This window comes from Phascolarctos cinereus, unplaced genomic scaffold (assembly GCF_003287225.1).
Source record: "Phascolarctos cinereus isolate Bilbo 61053 unplaced genomic scaffold, phaCin_HiC Scaffold_1;HRSCAF=81, whole genome shotgun sequence".
In the NCBI taxonomy this organism is placed as follows: domain Eukaryota; kingdom Metazoa; phylum Chordata; class Mammalia; order Diprotodontia; family Phascolarctidae; genus Phascolarctos; species Phascolarctos cinereus.
In genome coordinates, this window is record NW_027555514.1 from 124,773,222 (window position 1) to 124,795,991 (window position 22,770).

Sequence of the window (22,770 nt, forward strand, 5' to 3'; positions counted from 1 at the left end):
GGGGGGGCATTTATTCATTCAAATTGCCAAGGTACGCGATGTTTAAAATGCTAACCCTACTTATATCAGTCTTCTGGTCCTGTCATTGTAACCCCTAAACAAGCCTATAGAACACAAGAAAAGGGCAGCTAGGTGGTGCAGTGGATAGAGCACTGGCCCTGGAATCAGGAGGACCTGAGTTCAAATCCAGCTCAGACACGTAACACTCACTAGCTGTGTGAATCTGGATAAGTCACTTAACCCCAATTGCCTCACCAAATTTAAAAAAAAAGAAATTAAAAAAGGGGGAAAAAAACAGAGAGAGAAAGCAAGAAAAAAAAACTTAAAAAAATCTTGAAATAGTTATCACAAGTTTCCTACACAAAAATCGCAGAGCAGAATCGAAAGGGACTTTAGAGATCATTTTCTCCAACCCCTTCCATTCATTGGAGATTGCAATTAACTCTCCCTACTTCACCTAGCAGTCTTCTGACAATCCCCTCATTCCACATGTTCTCTTTGCTCAGTAGGCCTTTACTCAGGCTGTCTTGGTTTTATTTAACATAAGATTCTTTTAAAAAAAGAAAAGTTGGCTATCTTTTTCTCCCCAGCACATAGCATGTTACATAGAAGTAGCAAATTCAAAGGGAGGCTCAAGGATACTGTTAAAGATATACGTGGCTGGTAGAAAAGATATCCACATTTCAAAGAATATGGAAAACTTGGATGTGATTTGAATCTATCCACCAAAATCACAGAATCTGTTAATATAGACATAAGAAACCTTTCAACTTAGCCAGAAGTTAAATTAGTGACTTGGAAGTAAATGTGGTTAGAGATTAAATTACAGTGGTCAAATTCCATCTTGTTTCTATTGTTTTTGCTAAATTGACATTACTGTAAGATTTTTATAAAAAAATAATCCCTCTTAGAGTTCAGGGATTAAAAGGGATAACCTGATTGGCAACTTTTGTGTATTATGCAAATTATTTTTTCAGAACTATACGGGTGGTGTAATTGACTACACTACCACTATTAATACAGAATATACATCATAAATGAGCAGAAATAGATTTGGCTGTTGATATAGACATAAAAGAAGTGTGACTGTCTTATCTCCTTTGAGCAAAGAAAATGTTCCTGTATTGCCTGATCCTGGCTGGTCTTCTTTTTGCAGTTTAAGTGCTGTGGAGTGGTGTATTTCACAGATTGGTTAGAAATGACAGAGATGGACTGGCCTCCAGATTCTTGCTGTGTTAAGGAGTTTCCAGGATGTTCAAAACAGGCTAATCGTGAAGACCTCAGTGACCTTTTTCAAGAGGTAAGGAAAGAAGCCATATAGCAAGTATTCCATGATTTTAACTTTTCAGTGATGAAAAGAATATTTGAAAATCAATACTTAATTGAAGAATGTTTATATAGACATATTTCTACTGACTCTAAAGATATTGCTTTTTAAAAAATCTGCCAAGCAACCAAAAATTAAATGAGATAACATTTGTAAAAGTGCTTAGCATAGGGCCAGGAACATGTTGGTGCTGTAAATGTTTTCTATCCCTAGACCCCCAAATTTCTTCTTTGCCAGAGTAGAGGAGAATACCATTCAAGAAAGCATACATATGTATAAACATTAAAATGTAAACACACAAACAACTTGTGCTTGGGTCTAAAACATATCAACAAAAAATGTTGATCCTGTCTAGAAGTAAATGTTTTATTAAATGGATTTCAGATTCTGTCCTCTGGAACCACAGAGTATTTGTGGCATTTTAAAAAGTTTTCTTAAAAACACTTACATGATAAACTTGTGTTTGGCCTCTACTAATATTGTATTGGGTTGGGTTATTTGAGAATAGCACGTAGCAAAGGAGTCATACAGAAGCATAGAAAGTTTGGAAACCTCTGATCCTTTTTAAAAAAACAAACCAAAAAACAAAAACAATAGCTGTCAAATTTGCTCTTCAGTTCCCCCTGCTGGCTAATGATTAAAGATATTAACCTTATATAGTTATTCTTTTAGTTAAGAAATCTTTTGGGGGGGGTAGGACAGTAAGGTGTTGGTAAGTGACTGCCATGTTGAAGACACAGTACTAGATGCTTAGTAGTGGGGTACGAGTTGAGCAAGAAGCACCTAGAATCTATTTCACACAACAAATGAGAATATTCAAACTCCAGAAAACTGGGGATTTTTTGAAGTTAGACTGGGAATATATTGACAAGAAACATTCAATGATAAAGGCTATCAGTTTCCTCCTCCAAATGAAGGGGTTGAACTAGATGCTCTTGACATTCCCTTTCAGCTCTAATTCCTTACCCCTATATTCTAGGATGTAATTTACTAAGATCCTCAGTCTGTATTATATGTTTTTCAGATGCAGTGTTTCTTAATTCTTCCAGGTTTTTTTATTAGCAGAAGTGTTCCAACCTTTTGTTTAAAGTTAAGAACAGTTTTCATGCAAGAATTCATATAATATGAGATGTGAATATTAAGAAATGATTTTTTAAAAATGCATGTTAGAACCTAACAATTCAAAGTAAGTGCTGTCCTTTGAAGTAGCCACATTAGTAGGATATGCATTAGGCCAGTAATACTGCCATTACTCATAATGTTTTGGAATTGTCTTCAGAGACAGTTTACCAGACACAGAGGAAATTCCATGTCATTACTATATAGTCATACCACATTTTTTTTTAACAACAGCTGTATTGCCTGGTTTCATTATTCACCTTATTCACACGTGGCTTTAAATGATTTTGGGCTGTTTTCAGAAATCAAATCTACCCTCAAAGGATAAAAATTTTCCACCATTGAAAGCAATATGCCACAGACTGTGAAAGCTATTCTAAAAAAAATGCATTCCTAAATATTTTAAGCAATGGTAGAATCACCAGAATAAGTGTATAGCTTCTCAATTTTGCAGGAAACAATGTTCATTTCGATTATGAATTGCTTTATGGTCACCCCCAAACAAGGGACATTACTTTGTAGTTATGTCTATGCATGGTATACTAGAAAATTAATAGTTCTTAGAGTCAGCTGACCTGGCTCTTAGTCTTAGCTCTTCTGCTAACTTCCTGTTTGCTCCTGGGTTGTATCATTGATCTTCTTTGGGCTTCATTTTCCTCATCTATAAAATGAACCCAGCTACAGTGTCTGCTTCCTGATTCAACATTCTGTAATTTTTTAGAATTTTATTGAAATACTATTAATTCTTGATCTTGATTTTATATTTAGTGGAATTTTTGTTGTCTTATTGTCATTGCCTAGCACAGTTCCTATCTGGTCCTTATTAGGTAATTAATAAATGTTTATTGAATCAAATAGAAATGAGTATACTGTGAAGCACTATTTAGAGGGAAATGCTTTAAAGCTTATTTGTTCTCTCTTTTTTTCCCCCTGTACTCTGCTACTTGTTATCTATCATTAAGGTATGTAAAGCTAAAATCTTATCATCTGCAAGTAGATTTTCTCAGTTCCCCTTAATGTTAGGGCCTTCCTTTACAAAATTATATCCAGTTTGTCCTGCATGTATCTTGTTTGTACATAATTGATTACATATTGTCTTCCTTCTCACTCCTCTTAGACTGTAGGCTCTTTGAGGACAGGGACTATTATTTGTTGCCTTTTGTAGATGCTTAAAACTGGTCTTGGCATATAGTAACTTCTTAATAAATATTAATTGACTTGATTTACAAAGCATGGTAGACTAGCAATTAGGTCTTTTTGGTCATATTTTTTAAGTTTGTGACCTTAGTATGTAGGAGCTTAGGGATTTTGCATTCTGTGTAAAAGGATATTCATTGGCTACTTTCTGTATACAGCAAGGAAGATCATTAGAATATTCAGCAGTTGAATCCTTTCCATGCTGAAGGATATGTATGTATATTTTAAATAAGAAACTATTATTTATAATCTGGGCAGCAATGGATAGAGTGCCAGGAAGATCTGTCTTCAAATATGGCCTCTGATAATTACTAGCTGTGTGAGTGTAGACAAGTCACTTAACCTGTCTGACTTAGTTTCCTCATCTGTAAAATGAGCTGGAGAAGAAAATGGTAAAGTACTCTAGTGTCTTTGCCAAGAAAACCTCAAATGGGGTCACAAAGAGTTGGTCACAAGTGAAACAACTGAACAAATTTATAGTCCATATATATAATACAAATATATAATATTGTTATATTATAACAACACATTATATGTTTTATATATCAAATGTATTATATATCCATATGTAATACAAAAAATTGAGTCTTGGCTTCTGCAGAAGACAAGGCAGGTAAAAGTCAAACAAAACTTGTAGAAATTCAATACTTTATACTGAGTAGTTAAGGTAAGCCAAGAGATAGTTGAGGTAGATATTAAAGGCATAATTAGAACCCAGTGAATAAGCTTTTCTTTACTGGGAGTTCTTGTAGTATTAGCTCTTAAAATATAGCAGCTCAGTGTGAAAAGTGACTGAATAGCTTACACAACCATTTATTTCTACCATCTTCTAGCATTAGTACTGACTGATCTGACTGGGGGCCATTAGTACTGATCATGAAAATGGCAAAAATTAACAGACTCTTGTCATGTACAGATTTTGGTCAACTATGTCAGCACTTTATTTTAGTTTTGTTGTTATTTAGCCTTTTTTTTTTAGTTATATCTGACTCTTCCTGATCTCTTTTGGGGTTTTCTTGACAAAGATACTGGATGGAGTAGTTTGCCATTTCCTGTTCCAGCTCATTTTACAGATGAGTAAACTGAGGCAAATAGAGTCTGGTGGCTTGCCCAGGATCAGACAGCTAGTAAATATCTCAGGCTAGCTTTGAACTCAGTTCTTCCTGACACTCTATCTACTGCACCACCTTCCTATCCTATTTTATTTTAAAATAGTTTTAATCAAATTTGCTGTTAAGTTTCATTTCAGAAATTCCGTTTCTTGTTTTGAAGGCTGTCTCAAGATTTATTTTTATCAGATTATGTTTGCTTGATATCACTGACATTTGCATTAATCATTATAATTTTAAAAGTATTCATTAAGTGTGGCATATGAGATAGAGACTTGGCCTCAGAGTTAGGAGGACATGGGATCCACTACTCTGCTTTTGACACATTCTGGCTCTTTGACCCTGAGCAAGTGATGTAAACTCTCAATGCCTATCACGGCTGCCTGAAATTGTAAATTGAGGAGCATGTCCTGACCTGCCATATTTTTCTTCTTTGGGAGCTGCCTATACCAATGAAATCACAGGTGTGGTCCATTTTTTAAAGCAGTTTTCTGATTACTGTTGACAAGTCGGTGATATCTGTTTATAGCAGACCTGCACAACTTGGCAGTTAGTAGAGGCCAAAATTAAAAGAGGCTAAACTTCTTTGAAGCATAGATCGATTTTTAGCCACTCACTTTCCAAGTAAAGGTATAATTAATGATTAAACTATTTTGCAAGCAAATCATATTTTTAAAAAGGGAAATTTCAATTAATATTAATTACGCTTATTAAGATTTTTGTTTATCATGAAATCACATTAATGTTAAAAATTACTTTGCTAAGAGGTACAAGTTTTAATACATTCTTCAGGTTTTCTTTCTGTTTACATTTTGTAACAATGGAAAACACAGTGAAAAGGTACAACTTGCTCCTCCTGTACTAGAGACAGACTGATGGTTGCCACAGGTCATGTGACAAACAGGAGAGTGTGCACAATGGCGCTCTCCCATCAGGTTACATGATGGGCACAGTAGTGACTGGTGGAAGGCGGCGGGTTAAGTGGAGCATGGAGAAAGCACTTATTACATCTTTTCTTACTTTCACATTCTCTACATTTTTTGTGGGTTGCCTGAAATCTTTTGGCGGGCTGTAAGCGGCCTGTGGGCAGTATGCTGTACAGGCCTGATTTACAGTGTCCAGAATTCTGGCCTTTTCAATTATAAAAATGGTGAGTTGGGGTGGGGGTGGGGGCAGCAAGTATAATATAAACTGCATTGATAAAAAAACTCCACCATTGCATATTTTCATGCGATACCTCATTTAATCTATGTTGTAATCAAATAACATATTATATGTAAAAAAAATTTAACAAAAAAAAGAACTCTGTAAAGTGCTATTATAAAGAGGCAGCACGGTAGAGTACAGTTGTTCTCAAAGTATGAACTGGAGAATTCTAGGAGTCCCTGAGACCCTTTCATAGGGTCCACAAATTCAAACTATTTTCCTAATAATGCTCAGATGTTTTGACTTTCTAATACTGTAAATATTGATAGATTTAACCCACATAAATAAAAGCTTTTTGGGGGACTCTAATAATTTAGGAGTATAAAGAGGTCCTGAAACAAACAAAAAAAAGTTAAGACCTGCTGGTATGTTAGAACAAGGGGTAACCTGGATTTGAGTCCTGGAGCTTCTATTTGCTAAGTGAGTTAGCCTGTTCTATGTAAAACAAAGACTTGGACTAGGTCTCTGAGGTGCCTTCTTGCTTTAGATCTCTATGCTAATGTTGGGCTCTTGTGAGCTCTGTAAATGTCAGTTTCCTCATCAGCAAACTGGCCTGATGCTTGTACTCTGTATCTGATTGAGTTATTCAAGTAAATGTTTATTCAGTGCCAGCTATGTTCAAAGCAAGAAGCAGTGTGGCATTGTGGATAGGGGCCAACCTTGGAGTCAGGGAGGCCAGTATATGTCAGACATATACTAACTTTGTGAACAGAAGACAATTTACTTAAAGTGTCCCAATTAATTTTGTAAGCATATAAATTACATACCAGTTGCTGTTTTTCATCAGTGGAGGGAATTTCTAAACTAGGGGCCCCCACACTGATGAAAAAATTGGTTTATACATCTCCAAAGGCCTCATAATGGAAAATGCTATCCACATCCAAAGAAAGAACTATAGAGTTTGAATGTAGACCAAAACATACTATTTGCTGTTTTTTTTTCTTCTGTTGTGTTTTGTTTCCTCTTTCTGTTGGTTCCTCCTATTGGTCCTAATTCTTACTTACAACATCATTAATGTGAAAATGTTTAATAGGAATGTATGTGTATAGCCTATATCAGACTGTGTGCCACCTTGGGGAGGGAGGGTGGGAGGGAGGGAAAGAAAAATTTAAAACTCAAAAGCTTATGGAAGTGATATTTGATAAATCAAAATAAATTAATAAAGTTAAAAAAATAATAATGATAAAAAGAAAAAAATTGGTTCATAACCCCTCATCCGGCGCCCCCCACCCAGTATAAAGAACTCTGTGTGCTAGGTGCCAGTGAGACAGAGACAGCTCCTGTTGTCCAGGGGGTAATTTCATTCTGACAGTAGTAGTGATGGAAGAACTGCTTGTAAATCTTAAAGCAGAGGGTGTGTGTGTGTGTGTGTGTGTGTGTGTGTGTGTGTGTGTGTATAGTGTAATGTAGTATGTATATCTGCACATATAATGTATTACATGTACATATGCATACATATCTAATATGAGTTTTATTATACCATTAGACATTTGACAAAAGTAAATTTTTTTATTAGATTAATCAACTTTTTTATTTGCTACATAATAAGTATTTAATATGAATATGTAATTTTATGTACAGATTTTTAAAAATTCAGAGTACAGATTAAATTAATAATTAAAGTATGATAAATAATTCTGATTTAATCCTGGTGAACACATGTTAAGAGTGTTTACCAGACTTGGAGTCAGAAGCCCTGCATTCAAGGTCCTATTCTGACATTTTGTAGTTATGTGACCCATGGGAAGTCATTTCCCTATTTTGAATGTTTGTTTCTTCATATGTAAGATGAGTGTGATAATACATAGAAATTTGTGAATTATACATTGCTATATAAATGTGAACTACTATTATTTGTTGTCTACATCTCTTCCAAAGGACAGCTAGGATGATGAGGAGTCTGAAATTATCTAATATGAGGCCCAGTTAAGAGCCTGGTATGTTTTACCCTATAAATGTGTGAAGACTAGAGGGAAGAATGAGCTATCTTTAAAAATTTGAAGGAGTATCATATTAATGATGGATTAGAACTGTTCTTTTGCCTGTTTTTTACCCCCAAAGATAAAATTAGAAATTGCAGATAGAATTTAGAGTAATTCAGATTTGAATTTATTATAAAAGAAGGACTTTTAAGGGACTGTTAGAATTCTCCAAATAAAGCTTTGTAATTGAACTGGCTTCCTTACTAAGTATTTATCTTTGTAATGAAACATATTCAGGCAGAGGCCAGTTGACCAACTTTCACAGATCTTATAGAAAGGATTGTTGCATCGAGTATGACATTGGACTAGATGACCCTTAAAGACCCTTCCAGTTGTAAAGTCCTGTCACCTAGCAGTAAAAATCATTTTTTTTGCAGGGGGGGGATAGGAAGTGGGGTTAAGTGACTTACCCAGGGTCACACAGCTAGTAAGTGTTATGTGTCCGAGGTCAGATTTGAACTCAGGTCCTCCTGATTCCAGGGTCAAGGCTCTATCCACCTAGATGCCCCTAAAAAATTACTTTCTTCCTCCAACATTTCTTCTTCAAACAAGTTTTATCCAGAAATTAAAGCAAGAAATAAACTCTTATACCTAATGGTCCTGATCATTGACTCAAACTGAAAAATCCTATGTTTACATTTAAAGTGTTAACATTCAATTCTGTCCAATCTGACAGATTTCTATTATATTTTCTATCAGTAATAGAATATATTTCTACATATTCTGTTATTATTTCTATTATAAAAATCAGTACTTTGCACATAATTTGCATTCTTTTGACTGTCTATGATAAATGAGAAAAAAAAGGTAGTCAGTAACTGGTAGGCCAACCTTACAGTTAAGTAGAACAAACAATCACCTTTGTGTTACATTGTAAGGAGGCATGAAAAAGGACTTTGACTCAGATTTCTCTAACAAACAATTGCCACAGGGGCCTAACATTCTACCATGAGGAACTGATTCCTTTTTATTGATTACAGATTTTTATTTCATATTATTCTTCTTCATACCTATAAAGGCAATCTGTAGCTAGGATTTGAATGGCTTTAAATGTCAGATAAATTTGTATTTGATCCTAGAAATAATAGGGATTTAGCAGAGATTATCAAGCAGGAAAATGACATAGTTTGAATCTATGTTTTAGGAAAATCATTCTGGCAGCTGAGTGGAGTATGGATTGAAGAAGGGCAGACAGACCAATAAAGGGGAGCCTAGGCCTTGTGAGTGAAGAGAAAGGGGATGAGTGCTAGCGATGTGGAGATGGAACTGCTAAGGCTTGGCAACTGTCAATGGCCTCTCAAACAGCTGGACTGGTCCTTGGACAATAGACATCAAGTTCATCCCTAGGTCCATATTCAAAACTTTTCCATCTTAACATGATCTACCAGAGTTTAATATTCTAGTTTCATAGTCTTTGTTCAATCAGATAAATGAGATTTTATATATATATATATATATATATATATATATATAGGCAGGACAGTTTGTTGCCAGCCACAAAATAAAAGCAGGAATTTAGAATAAAGTATTAAGGTGGAAGATGCCTCCTGATGGTTCCACCCAAGGTTTTGTTTTGTTTTTCTTTATCAGACCTGGAGAAGGAGGAATATAAATTAGGAGTGCTCAAGACCAGACCTCCATGAGTAGTTGGTTGATTTAGAGTTGGCAGGACTTGAGAGGTCATCTGGTTTAACTTTTTCATTTTATAGGTGAAACTGAGACCTGATGAGATTAAGTGATATTGGGTTCAATTTTAGACATGTTGGATTTGAGATGCTAATGAGGATCAAGGTGTTCTTTAGGTGCCTAGAGATAAAGCTCAAGAGCTCAGAAGAGGAGAGGTCAGGACTAGAAGTACAGATTTTGAAACTTTCTACATAGAGTTGGTAGCTGAATCAGTCATTTATTGAGACTGGCAATCTCAATCATTGAGAAAGTTCATTGGGAAAGTTATATAGAGAGGAGAGGACATTGTTGAATATCCTAGGAAGGAAGTTGGGGAAGGGATAAGAAGTCAGCAAAGGAGACAGAGAAGGAACTGTTAGAGAAGTAGGAGGGTAATCAGAAAAAAAAATACTTTTTCTGAAGCCAAGGGAGGAAAGAGTATTCTATAAGAAGAGAGTAGCAAATATTGAAGACTGGGGAAAAAAATGGCATTGCATTTGATGATTAGAACATCCTTGGGGACCTTAGAGCAGTTTCAATAGAGTGGTGGTATCCTGATTAGGAGTTGAAGAAAGAGTGTTGAAATAGTTGTGTCCAGATTTGGCAACTTTTTCAAGAAGTCCACCAGTGGAGAAGTAGATGGTTGGGCTAGCAAAAGGGAGGGAATTTTTTAGGATTGTAGAGAATTTGAGCATGTAGAGAGATAGAAAGGAACAGAGAAGTGGGAGATAGATACTGAAAATAGAGCAACCTTTGTTGAAAAGTTTGTTTGTTGATGTTTGTTAAATTCACAATAAAAACAAATTTTTTTTAAAAAAAAGAAAATGCACTCATAGTTGCTGGAGCAAGGTCTAAGAGGAAATGGAACTAAATCAAGGATATAAGCAGAGAAAGATTAAGATCCAGGAAGAATAAGGTTTTCTTCTTTTCTGTCAGCAGAGGAAAGTAAGACAGAATAGGCAGTAAGGCTGAAAACTCTGAGGTATTGTGGAGGGTAGTAATGTAGTGACATTAGGAGACTAAATCATTTGTCTCACATGTGAGGAGTGGGAATAATGATTGGTGGGTTCAAAGGAAAATTTTAAAAATTTGGAACAGTTGTCATGAAGGATATAGGGCAGGCCTGCACGACCTGTGAATCACTTATGGCCCCTGGGCACCCAAAAGATTTCAGGAGGCCCGTGAAAAATCTAGAGGATGTTTTCCTCTATGTTTTTTGTGGGCCTCCCGAAATCCTTTGGCAAGCTGTAAGTGGCCCCATTGGCCTCAGATTATCAGGCCTGAGATAGGGGGTCCTTGTGAGTTGTTCAGTCGTTTTCAGTAGTGTCTGACTCTTTAAATGACTCCAGTTGGGGTTTTCTTGGTAAGAATACTGGAGTGCTTTACCATTTGTTTCTCCAGCTCATTTTACAGAGGAAACTGAGGCAAACCAGGGTAAGTGACTTGTCCAGTGTCACATAGCCCTTAGGACTCTGAGGCTAGATTTGAACTTATGAAGATGAGACTTCCTAACTCCAGGCCCAGCCTGGATACACTGTGTCACCTCGCTGCCAAGTGATAGAGCCCAGTTGAGTTTATATACTTGCTTTTAGGTAAATTTAGATGAGTTCAATGATTTCTCCAATGATATTCAACAGACTAGGAAGAGAAGAGAAATTGGATCTTTCCTAGGAATGGGAGTTAGCAATATAGGAATAGCAGAAGGTCAGAGTGACAAGTAATTGTAGGCAATTCTCAGTCTAATCTAGGTTAAGTAGATCCAGGTCAGGCTGGGTAGGGGAGATAGACTGATGGAATTGTCACTAGTCAAGGTACTTGATTACTAATCAATCAAAAAGCATCTATTAAGTGTTTATTATGTGCCAGGCATTGTGTTCAATGTGGGGGATGCAAAGAGAAAAATGAAACCATCCCTTCTCTCATGGAATTTACATTCTATTGGGGGAGACAACACATACATATAGAAGATACAGAATAAATACAAAATAAATATAAGACTTTATAGAGGATGTGTACGGGTACCAGCAGTTGGGATCAGGGGTCAGGACAAGGTTTCATATAGATGGTGGCACTTCAGCTGAGTCTCGAAGGAACGAAAGAAATCTGTGAGTTGGGAGTGAGAAGGGATCGTTCCAGGTTTGGGGATGGCTTGTACAAAGGCATGGACATAGGAAATGGAGTGCCATGTATGGGCAACCCCAAAATAGCCATTTGCATTAGAATGTGGAGGAAGTAAAAGGGAGTGATTTAAAATAGAAGTCATGATAAGGCCAGTAAGGACAAAGACTAGATTTGGTGAGTGATTTAACAGGAGATGTGAAAGGATTGGCAGTTGTCATTGGAGAGAAAAATTTCATAGTTCCACATCTTTGAGGTGGGACAATTATGAGAGATTGGGAAGATAACATCTAAATCATAACCAAGTAGAATTGAAAGGGTCTTTGGTGTTGAAGGAGTCAAGGAATTTGTGGTCAGGTTGTTAGAGAGGTCATGAATGTAAATATTGATGTTCCTAAGGATAATGGCAGGGTATAAGATAGAGAGGAAGATCAAGAGTCAAGTGCTAAAATACTTGAGAAAATTATGAATGATCTGAATGGTTGGTAGGTGAATGGTTGCAGCAACAAGGATGGGTGAGTAGGACTACAGAGTGATAGGGATGTTATTTGAAATTTTTTATGTCACCAAATTTGTCAAGCATACAGTTGGGGATCCAAGGGGCACAATGGGACCATGACTTGTAACAGCGTTGGTTCTCTTTTACTTCTTCCTTGGATATGGTGATTGTGTGCATATAGTAAAAATAATCTATGTATACACATATGGGTATGTATGTTTATGTATGCATACGCACATATGTATATGGAGAGAATGGTGTTGTAATTATTCAAAATCGTTCTCTAGTCAAAAGGATATTTAGGGAGGCATATTCCTGTTTTGTTTTTATATTAGGAAAGATAATTGGTAACTATTTTTTTAGTTTTCAGTAATATCTGTTCTGGAAAAAATAATTAAATTAATTAAAAAATTAATCTGGTGAAGATTAGAAATGTCTAATAAAAATAGGTAAAAAGAAAGATAAGCTATACAGAAAATGGGGATGCATTTGATTAAATCAGGATTTAAATTCCTAGTCAGAAATATCTCCTTGGGTAAGCTTTTTTTTCTACAACAACAGCAACAACAAAATTTTCATTTTAATATAACCTTAATGTATAGTCTTCAAAACTCAGAATTGCATTGTACACTGTACATTTTAAACAAGTATTCTGACTTTTTTGGTGCAGTAATTGGTGGTACATTCAACAAAAAGGGAAATGGAAATTTGTTTACATTGTTAAAGCTAATTGAAGTCAAATCAGCAAGCCTTTATTAAGTACTTACTATGTATCAGGAACTGTGCCAAATGCTGGGGCTACAAAGATAACAAAAACAATCCTGTACTGCTCAAAATGCAAATGACTATGTAAACATGATGCTTAGAGGATCAATTAGGGATAATTAATAGAAGGGGAGGCACTAGTGTTAAGCAGGACCAGGAAAAGCTTCTGGTAGAAGGAGGGGTTTTATCTGGATTTGAAGGAAGACAGAGGACCCTGGAGATGGAGATTAGGAGGAAGAACATTCCAGGCATAGGGGACAGCAAATGAAAATGCTTGGTCAGGAGATAGAATATCTAACATAAGGAATAGCAAGGATATCTAACATAAGGAATAGCAAGGAGACCAATGTAACTGGATCCTACACTATATGGTAGAACAAAGTTTAAAGAGTAAGGAAGAAGGAAAGGTAGCAAGTGGCCAGGTTATAAAGGACTTTGAAATCCAAATAGAGGGTTTTATATTTGATCCTGGAGCTAATAGGAAGCCACTGAAGTTTATTGAATAGGGCTGTGTCGTGGTCATACTCGTACTCGAAGATCAATTTGACAGCTAACTGGAAGATGGACCAGAGTGGGGAGAGATTTGATGCATAGACCCACCAGAAGGCTACTCCAATAGTCCAGGCATGAGGTAATAAAAACCTGCACTAGGGTCTCAGTAGTGTCATTGAAGAGAAGAGAGCATATACAAGAGATAATACAAAGGTAGGATCAAAAGGATTTGGCAAGAGTTTAGGTATGAGGGGTGGAGATAGTGGAAAGGAAAGAAAAACAGGCTGTGGGCCTAGGTCACAGAGAATGATGGTGCCTTAAGCTACAAAGTCTTATCAATTCTACCTCCATCTTGTATCTCACATTTGCTTCCATCTCTCTGCTCACACCACCATCATCTTAGCTCAGACCCTCAGCACTTTTCTCCTGGACAATGTCAGTAGTCTTCTAATTAAGCTTCTTGCTTCTAGTCCCTCCTGTCTTGGATTGGCCCTCCACACTAAAGCCTAAATAATCTTCCTTAAGTACACCTTTTAAGTGGCTCTTGGATACTTTTAGGATAAAATATTCACTCCTCAGTTTGGCATTTAAAGCTTTACAGTCTGGATACAACCTATCTTTTAAGGACTTGCTTTACATTACTCGCCTAAATTTATTTTCTACTCCAACCAAACTGGACCTTTGTTGTTCCCAGAACTTGCTTATTGGACATTTCGAACTATATGTCCCAGAAATAGCTTAAAATCAAAATGTCCAAAACAGAACTCATTGTATTTCCCCTTACATACTTCTTTCTTCCAAAGTTTCTGGTTTCTATTGAAGGCAGTATAATCTTTCCATTCTCCCAGGTTCTCCCTCCCCTTTATATTCATTCAGTTTATTTCCTCCTTACCTCAGACTCAGAGACCCTCTCTTGCTTTAAGATGCAGCTTAAGTACCATCTTCTGAATAAAGCCTTTCCTAGTCTTGCCAACTGCTAGTGCCTTGCCTCCCAAACTAACTTGTATTTATTCATTTTACATTTATATACTGTATACATATGTTGCGTATGTATAGTTGTCTCTCCCAATTAGAATCTCAGCTCTTGGCAAAAAGGAATTGTTTCATTCTATCTGTGTCCTCAATATCTAGCATATAGTAGTAGGGGATTAATAAATGCCTGTTGATGGACTGACATTTCATTTGCCTTTGTGCTTTTGCACTGGGTGTTCCCCCCCCACCTGGAATGTATTCCGTCCTCCCCCTCTACCTCTTAGAATCTTTGCTTTCCTCCAAGGCTCAGCTCAGGTACAATACATGAGAAGCTTTTCCTAATGCCCATTGTTGATGATATTCTGCTTTTCCTCTTCAAAATATCATGGACACAGATACTCTTTATGTGTAATAAATGAGCTTCCTTTGCCCGGCCGTCCCCCGATAGAATGTAAGGTTCTTTGAGTACAGAGGCTGGTCTTCGCTTGGTTTTCTGTCCCCCAGCAATTTGCACAGGGTAGATACTCAAAAACTGTTTGCTAAATTGGATTGAACTGGTATTCCATATTTCTTAGCAACGCTTTCCTAGTATTTTACATTTTTGTGTGGTACATGAGCTGTTGTGTTTATTTGCTTATTTATCCTGTTCTAGTGATCTTACTTGGGATTTTTTCCATTACAAATAGTTTTGATGACTACTTTTTATGATTTAGTTTGATATGACTAAGTTATAGAATACTATAGATTGAAATTCTTGCTTTATTTTCTCAATATTTTATTTGAATTTTTTGACCTTTTTGTTCCTCCAAATAAATTGTTATGATTTTGCCTAGTTCTACAAAGTATTCTTCACAGTAACTGTATTTTAAATTATTTTTACTAAGATCATTCATTCTAGAGATTTCTACTATAACTTGAGAAGAATAATTTAGCACCACCCTAGTAGAAGGCCTTCTAATTTGAGGACAGATGAAATTGTTGTGTATAACTTCCCTTTCAAGGACTGACTCATACTGTTGCAATAGCAAGCCAGCTGTGGCATAGGTGGAGGGCATGTCAGCCGATTGCCAATGGCACGCTAATATTCTTCCTATTTTCCATCTACCTTTCTTTGTCTTTCCCTTTCTTGTACTCCCTTATTTTCTCTTTCAAAATTTTCTTTTGTGCTTTGTGTTTGCCAGAATCAATCATAGGCATTGAAGCATAGAATTTTGGAAGGGATCATTTAAATTATCAAAATTAATCTTCTCATTTTACCAATGAAGACATTGAAGCTCTGGAATTTGAAGAATCTTTTTCAAGATCATACAGTACATTTTAAAAAATTGTATTTTATTTTTTCAGTCAGCGAACATCTACTCTCCTTCCCACCCCACTTCCAGTTGAGAACAAAAGAAAAGTAAGACCCCTGTCACAAACATGTACAGTCAAACAAAACAAACTTCTGTACTAACCATTGCCAAAAACCATGTCTCATTCTGCATTTTGGGTCCTTTCTCAGGAAGTAGGTAGCATGTTTCTTCCTTAATCCTGTAGAAGTATCATAGGTCATTACACTAATCAGTGTTCCTAATTCCTTCACAGTTGTATTTGTCTTTACTATATTGTCATTGTAAATTCTTCTCCTGATTTCTATGGGCTCTGCATTAGTTCATACAAGTCTTGCCAGATTTCTCAAAAACCATCCCCTTCATCCATTTCTTATAGCATGATGGTATTCCATTACAATTATATGCCACATGGGGCAGCTAGGTGGTGCAGTGGATACAACTCAGGTCTTGGACTCAGGAGGACTTGATTTTAAATCCAGCCTCAGACACTTGACACTTACTAGCTGTGTGACCCTGGGAAAGTCACTTAACCCTGATTGCCTCACCAAAAAAAAAAATCATATGCCATAACTTGTTTAGCAATACATTCCTCAGTTTATGGGCACTCCTTCAGATTCTCATTATTTTGCATTCAACAAGAGCTCTAATATTACTGTACATCCTCAGAGTTTGTTTTGCCTAGGACTGCTTCCTCTCTTAATCTTCTCTCCATTTCCTCCTTTTTCCCTTTCTGTATTTTTTTGTTGAGTGAAATGTATTACTGTAGCCAGCTCTATGTTCTTTCTTCTTTTGATCAGCTGAAAGTGAAGTCCATTTTAGCTGTTGTTCCCCATTGTCCTCCGCCTGGTATATTGCTCTCCCCTTTTCTCTTCTCTTCAGATCATTGATAGCAGAACCACTCTCAGCCCTTCTCTAATTAGACTCCCTCTATGACTCCTGATGACTATGGGGTTCAGAGGGGACACATCATCTCTAATCAAAAGCAGCTCATCCTTGTTTTATCTCTTATGATTATTTGTGTCTACCTTTATTTTTCTTTTAACTGCTGTGTTTAAAATTCAGTTTTTCTGAAGCTCAGGTCTTTTCATCAGGAATGCTTAGAAGCCTATTGCATTAAAGATCTATTCTCTCTTCTCCCCCCCCCACTATAGAATTATTATCAGTTTTTCTTGGCTATAAGCAACTATCCTTTACCTTCTGAAATATCATATTCCAAATTCCTTTCTTTATGGCAATAGCTGCTAAATTGTGTGCAATTCTGTGACTCCTCAGTATTTGAATTCTTTCTTTCTGCTTTCAGTAATTTTTCTTTGACCTGAAACCTCTGGATGTTGGTTATAATGTTTCCAGAAGTTTTTGTTTTGTGCTTTATTTTAGGAAGTAATGGGTGGATTTTTTCTATTTCCCTTTTGCCTTTTGGTTCTAAAAGATCTGGGCAGTTTTGAAATTTTTTGAGATGATATTCTCTCTCTCCCCCCACCATAGCATTGAGGTAGTCCAATAACCTCATTCCCATTTTCCATATACCTGTCTCCCTATACAAACATGGGCTGGAAAAAATGACTCACTTTTGACTTTTTCTTGGGTTTCCTCATCAGGATTCAGTCTGGTGCATTTTCTAGGTCTGTATGAAGGAGGGGTCTGGGGGTCAGGGAGAATGGGAAACTTACTATACTTCCTGTTGCTCTGCCTTCACCCAGTGAATTAATGACAAAACTAAGACTCTTGGTCTAGGTCTTTTGACTCCCAGTACTTTGTTCTTTCCGGGATAAAGCAGTCCAGTGAATTAATCTCCCACTGTTCTTTGCCCCCAGGCTTTCTTGAAGATTCTGCTTTCCTGGAGGGAATTAGCTGAAGATAAACCATTATCTTGAATAAAAGAGTCATTTAGTACCTAAAGAAAGGGGAATCATAACCTTGACTTTTTACTGAGTTTGCTTATGTGTATTGTGAGCTTAGGTTCTTTTCTCCTGCTGTGGATCATAGGTTTAGAGATTGAAAGGACCTTAGATATCATGTAGGCCTCCTCCCCCCCAATTTTTCATATAACAGGACTGAGGAGACCCAGAGGCACAAAGTCATAATTCACACCCAGGTCCTCTGAATCCAAATTCAGAGGTCTTTTCGCTACTACATACTATGCCCTACCTCTTCAACCCACAAACACACATGTGGCCTTAATATTTTTTAAGTAAGTTTTTATTGATCTTTGTTTTTTACATAATTTTTCCCAGTATCCCTTCTTCTGCCCCTGCCAGAGATCCATCCCATACAACAAATAGTATTTTTTAAAGACAAAAGAGGAAAAAATCAGCACAACTGATTGATACATTTAAAAAGTCCAAAAACATAGAACAGCTATGGACTTGACACCTTTATAAAGGGGTATTCTCTCCTTTCTTGAGTTTTGCTTGGTCTTTATACATTGAATTTTTTTTATGTGGTTGTGCTTTCCATTTACATCATTTTAATTATTTTGTATTTCAGTTTCTTGGTTTTGTTTCAGCTCATCTAGATCTTTCAATACCCTCATATTTCACTAAAATAACATACCATGATATTTTTAGCCATTCCCAATCAATGGGCATCTAGTTTGTTTCCAATTATTTGCTGTTACAAAAAGTCCTGCTAGAAATGTTTTGGGGTCCATAGGGATTTTCATATCAGTGATTTCTTTAGGATATAAACCTAACAAATAGAATCTCTGAGTCACAGGGAATAGAAATTTGTTACTTTATTTGCATAATTCCAAATTGCTTGTACCAATTCTCAGCTCCACCAACAATATGCTAGCTATCCTGTCCTCTGCCAACATGATATATTGCCATTTTTTGTTACCTTTGTTTGTACTTCTATTGTTAGAAATTTGAAGCATCCTTTCATATGCTTGTGAATACTTAGCAATTTTCTCTTTTGAAAACTGTTCATATCCTTTGACCATCTATTATGGAATGCTTAATAGTCTCAAATATGTTTATTAATTGTTTATATATCTTGGATACCAAACCCTAATCATAGAGATTTGATACAAAGATTCTTTTTCCCATTCAACTATTTCCTTTTTTTATCGTGGCTGCATTAATTTTATCTGTATGTAAACTTTTTAGTTCATTGTAGCCAAAGTTATCAATTTTAACTTTTATGAGTGTTTCCACCTTTTGTTGGGTTACTAATACATTAAGCATATCTGAGCTATAGATATGAGAAGTGTATGATCAACCTCTATTCTAACTTTTTGTATAGTATGATCTTAAATCTTAAGTCATGTATATATATTTAGAACATATCATAGCATATAATATAAGATGTTGGTCTAAGCCTTCTTTCTTCCAAGCTCCTTTCCAGTTTTTCTAGGCTATCTTATCAAATAATGGAGTTGTTTCCTAGATGATGTATGTGTGGGACAGCGACCCTAACCCAAATTAAACTCAGAGACTTCTCAAGGTGGAAAGCAAAGGTTACCTTTATTACCATCTTGGGGAGATGGCTGTCTGCTCCTTTGATACACGTGGAAAGAGAGAGAGAGAGAGACACACACCGCATAACAGGGGCTGCCTTATAAAAGCAAATCTCTGCCCACCACTAATCCCTTACCCCCTTAACTGGGGGGTGGGGCAGGGCTTATTCTTTCTGTTATGTGCTTAAAAACAGAGTTTGAGCAGGGGAGGATTTTGAAAATAATAATAAAAAATTATTGACCTTTTGAGGAGGCTTCACCTCTGAGAGTTCATCTCTCACATACATGTATGATCTACTTTATCAAATACTATGTTAATTGAGTTCCATTGACCTGTCTTTCCATTTTTTAACTGCACATTGACAATACGGTTTCAGGTATAGATGTGCTATTACCTTTATGCTTATCTCTTTTCATCATTTCCTTGATATTCAAGATATTTTGTTTTTCCAAATGAATTTTGTAGCATGCAACTTTGGTCTCAGTTGTCTCAGTATCTTTGCCTATTCCTTAGGATTTTCCAGGTATTTAATTTCTTTCTCTTGTCTTATAGTTCAGGAAATGCTGCCAAGAACAATACCAAGTAACAGTGGGCATCTTTCTTTAAAACCCATGTTAATTGAAAAAGGTTCTAATGTATCCCCATTGCATATGATATTTGCTTTTAGATGTCTAGGCTTTTAATATGATTAATTGTGTTGATTGTGGTTCCTAATATGGAACCATCCTTATATCTCAGTATAAATCCCACTTGATAATAATGAGTGATTTGTGAGATAAATTGCTTTAGGATTTTGTTTAAAATTTGAGTCAATAATGCATTAATAATGATATTGTCTTATACTTTTCTGCATTTGTCTCAAAAGCATTCTAATAGGGTTCTTTCTCAGTTTTTGAGAATAATTTGCCTAGTATGGGTATTCATTGTTCTTTAAAAATTTTGATGGAATTCTCCTGAATCCATTTTCTTTGACACATATGTTATTTAGGGTTTCATCATTAAGTCTCCAAGGTACCTTCTGTGGCAAAGGGCACAAAAAAAATTTTTTTAACTAATAAACAGGAGAATTGGAAGTGAAAGGAAGAAAGCCAGTGGGAATAGAGTAACCCTAAAAAGACATTAAGCTAAAATAACTGAAGAGACATAGTACTGTATGAAAAATCATAACTTTAAAAAAATTCAATAAAATGGAAAAAATGACAGACCAGATAAGAAAACACAGCCCTGCAATCTGTTGCTTACAAGAAACATATTTTGCCAGGACATACACAGAATAAAATTGGGAGATGGAAAAAAAGTTTACTATGAATTAAGTGAATTCACCAAAGTAAAAGTCATGCTATTTGACAAAAGTAAAAATTTTTTAAAATAGCAATAAACAAGGAAACTAAGAAAGCTACAAGAAGACAAACAGCAACACAGTAGTGACAAGGAATTTTAATGTCCCTCCCCCAGTTTTGGATTTGACTAACAAGAAGATAGAGAAAAGGGAAAAGAAGGAATGGAACAAACTGCTATTAAACTAGAACTGAAAGACTTGTGTATGTCTTTGAAGAGGGACCATCAAAGATATATGTATTTCTTAGCACCACCTGGAACCTTTAGAAAAACTGATCATTTTATGTTATTCCACTAAATACTAAAAGGCAGACATAGTAAATAATCCTTTATAGACCATAAAACAAAAACAACAAGATAGTTAGACAAACCCAAATGGAGACTTAACAATGAAACTCTAAATAATGAGTGAATCAAAGCAAACTGACTTATAGGAGAATTCTATCAAAATTCTAAAAGTAATTAATACCTATATCATGCAAAATTATTCTCAAAAATTGAGAAAGTACCCTACCAGAATCCTTTTATGAGACAAAGGTAGTCCTTACAGAAACCAGGGAAGGATAAAACAAAGAAGGAAAACTATAAGACAATATAACTAATGAACATTGACTCAGAATTTTAAAGTAAAATCCCATCAATCAGACTACAATGATTTATCTTAGAAATCATTCATTATAACCAAATGGGATTTGTAGCAGAGATGCAAAGATGGTTCAACATTAGGAACCACACTCAACATAATTATTTGGTTTGGGATGTTTCATTTTTTAAAATGATTAATAGATGCAGAAAAAGCCTTTGGCAACATACACTCATGCTAAAATCCTGCAAAGTATAAGCACAGAGGGACTGTTTTAATCAAATGAAAAGCATCTATCAAAGACCAAAAGCAAACATTTGTAATGGGGATACACTAAAACCTTTTCTAATAGGGGTAAAACAAGGATACCGAATCTCCCTACTTTTACTTGACATAATTCTAGAAAAAAGTTACCAACAGCAATAAAATAAGAGAAAGAAATTAAAGGTATAAATATATATAAAGAGGAAATAAAACTTCCTTTGTTAATATGGTCATATACTTGGAAAATCCCAAGGAATCAGCAAAAATACCATTTGAGGGCTAATAGGTTCAGCAAAATTACAGGCTACAAAATATATCCTCAAAAATCAAGAGCATTTCTATATAATACCAACAAAGCACAAGAAATAATAGCAAGGAAATCCCATTGCAGATAACTATTAGATACATAAAATATTTAAGGATTGATCTACCAAAGCACCCTAAAGACTTGTGCAGATGTAATTACAAAGTTCCCCTTAAAGAAATACAGAACAATTTAAATCACTGGAAGAATTTTCAGTGCTCATGTCAGGGCCATGCCAATATAATAAAAATGACAAAACTACCAAAGAACTTGATAGAATAACAAAATTCATTTGGAAAAAATAAATATCTTGAATAGCAAGAGAAATGATGAAAAGAGGTAAGAATAAAAAGGGAATAGCACTTCTAAAACCTTAAATTATAAAGCAGCAGTCATCAAAACCATCTGGCAATGCTTTAAAAAAAAAAAGAGAGCTAGATCAATGGAGCTCAATGACAGAATATTTGACAAGATGAGACACACAACTTCCTTAGGAAAGAGCTCCACATTTAACAAGAACCCCTGGGAAAGTGGACTTAGACTAATGCCTTATTATATCCTATATGGATACATGAACTTAATATTTAAATCATACCATAAAAATATGAGCACAGAAGCAGATCACAAGCTATAGGTAGGACGAGTAGTCATAACCCAACAAGAATAAGAGGCATTTATAAAAGGTAAAATAGGTAACTCTGGTTTTATCAAACTTAAAAGTTTATGCACAGATAAAATTAATGCACATATGATAGAAAGGGAAGCAGTTGAATTGGGAAAAAATCTTTTTTTTTTTTTTTTACAAATCCCTGTGTAGGATTTGGTATCCAAGATATAAAAACAATTAATCAACATATTTGAAACTACTTGGTGAAAGAATATGAACAGTCTTCAAAAGAAGAATTGCTAGGTATTCACAGACATGTGTACAGCTATTCTAAATCACTAATAATAAAAGAAATCAAAACATCACTCATGTTTCACCCCACTCCTTGCAAATTAGGGGGAGGTAGGGAATAGCAATTTTTAATGTTCTAACCC

General features: G+C 35.6%; 1 protein-coding gene across 1 annotated transcript in view; it reads left to right on the forward strand.

Moving 5' to 3' along the window:
* Window positions 1-22,770, forward strand: part of TSPAN12 (tetraspanin 12) — a 78,416-nt gene that overhangs the window by 51,637 nt on the left and 4,009 nt on the right. The window contains exon 7 of the mRNA XM_020966350.2: window positions 1,157-1,300. Coding sequence (XP_020822009.1) covers window positions 1,157-1,300 — 144 coding nt within the window. The remainder of the gene's footprint in view (window positions 1-1,156; window positions 1,301-22,770) is intronic.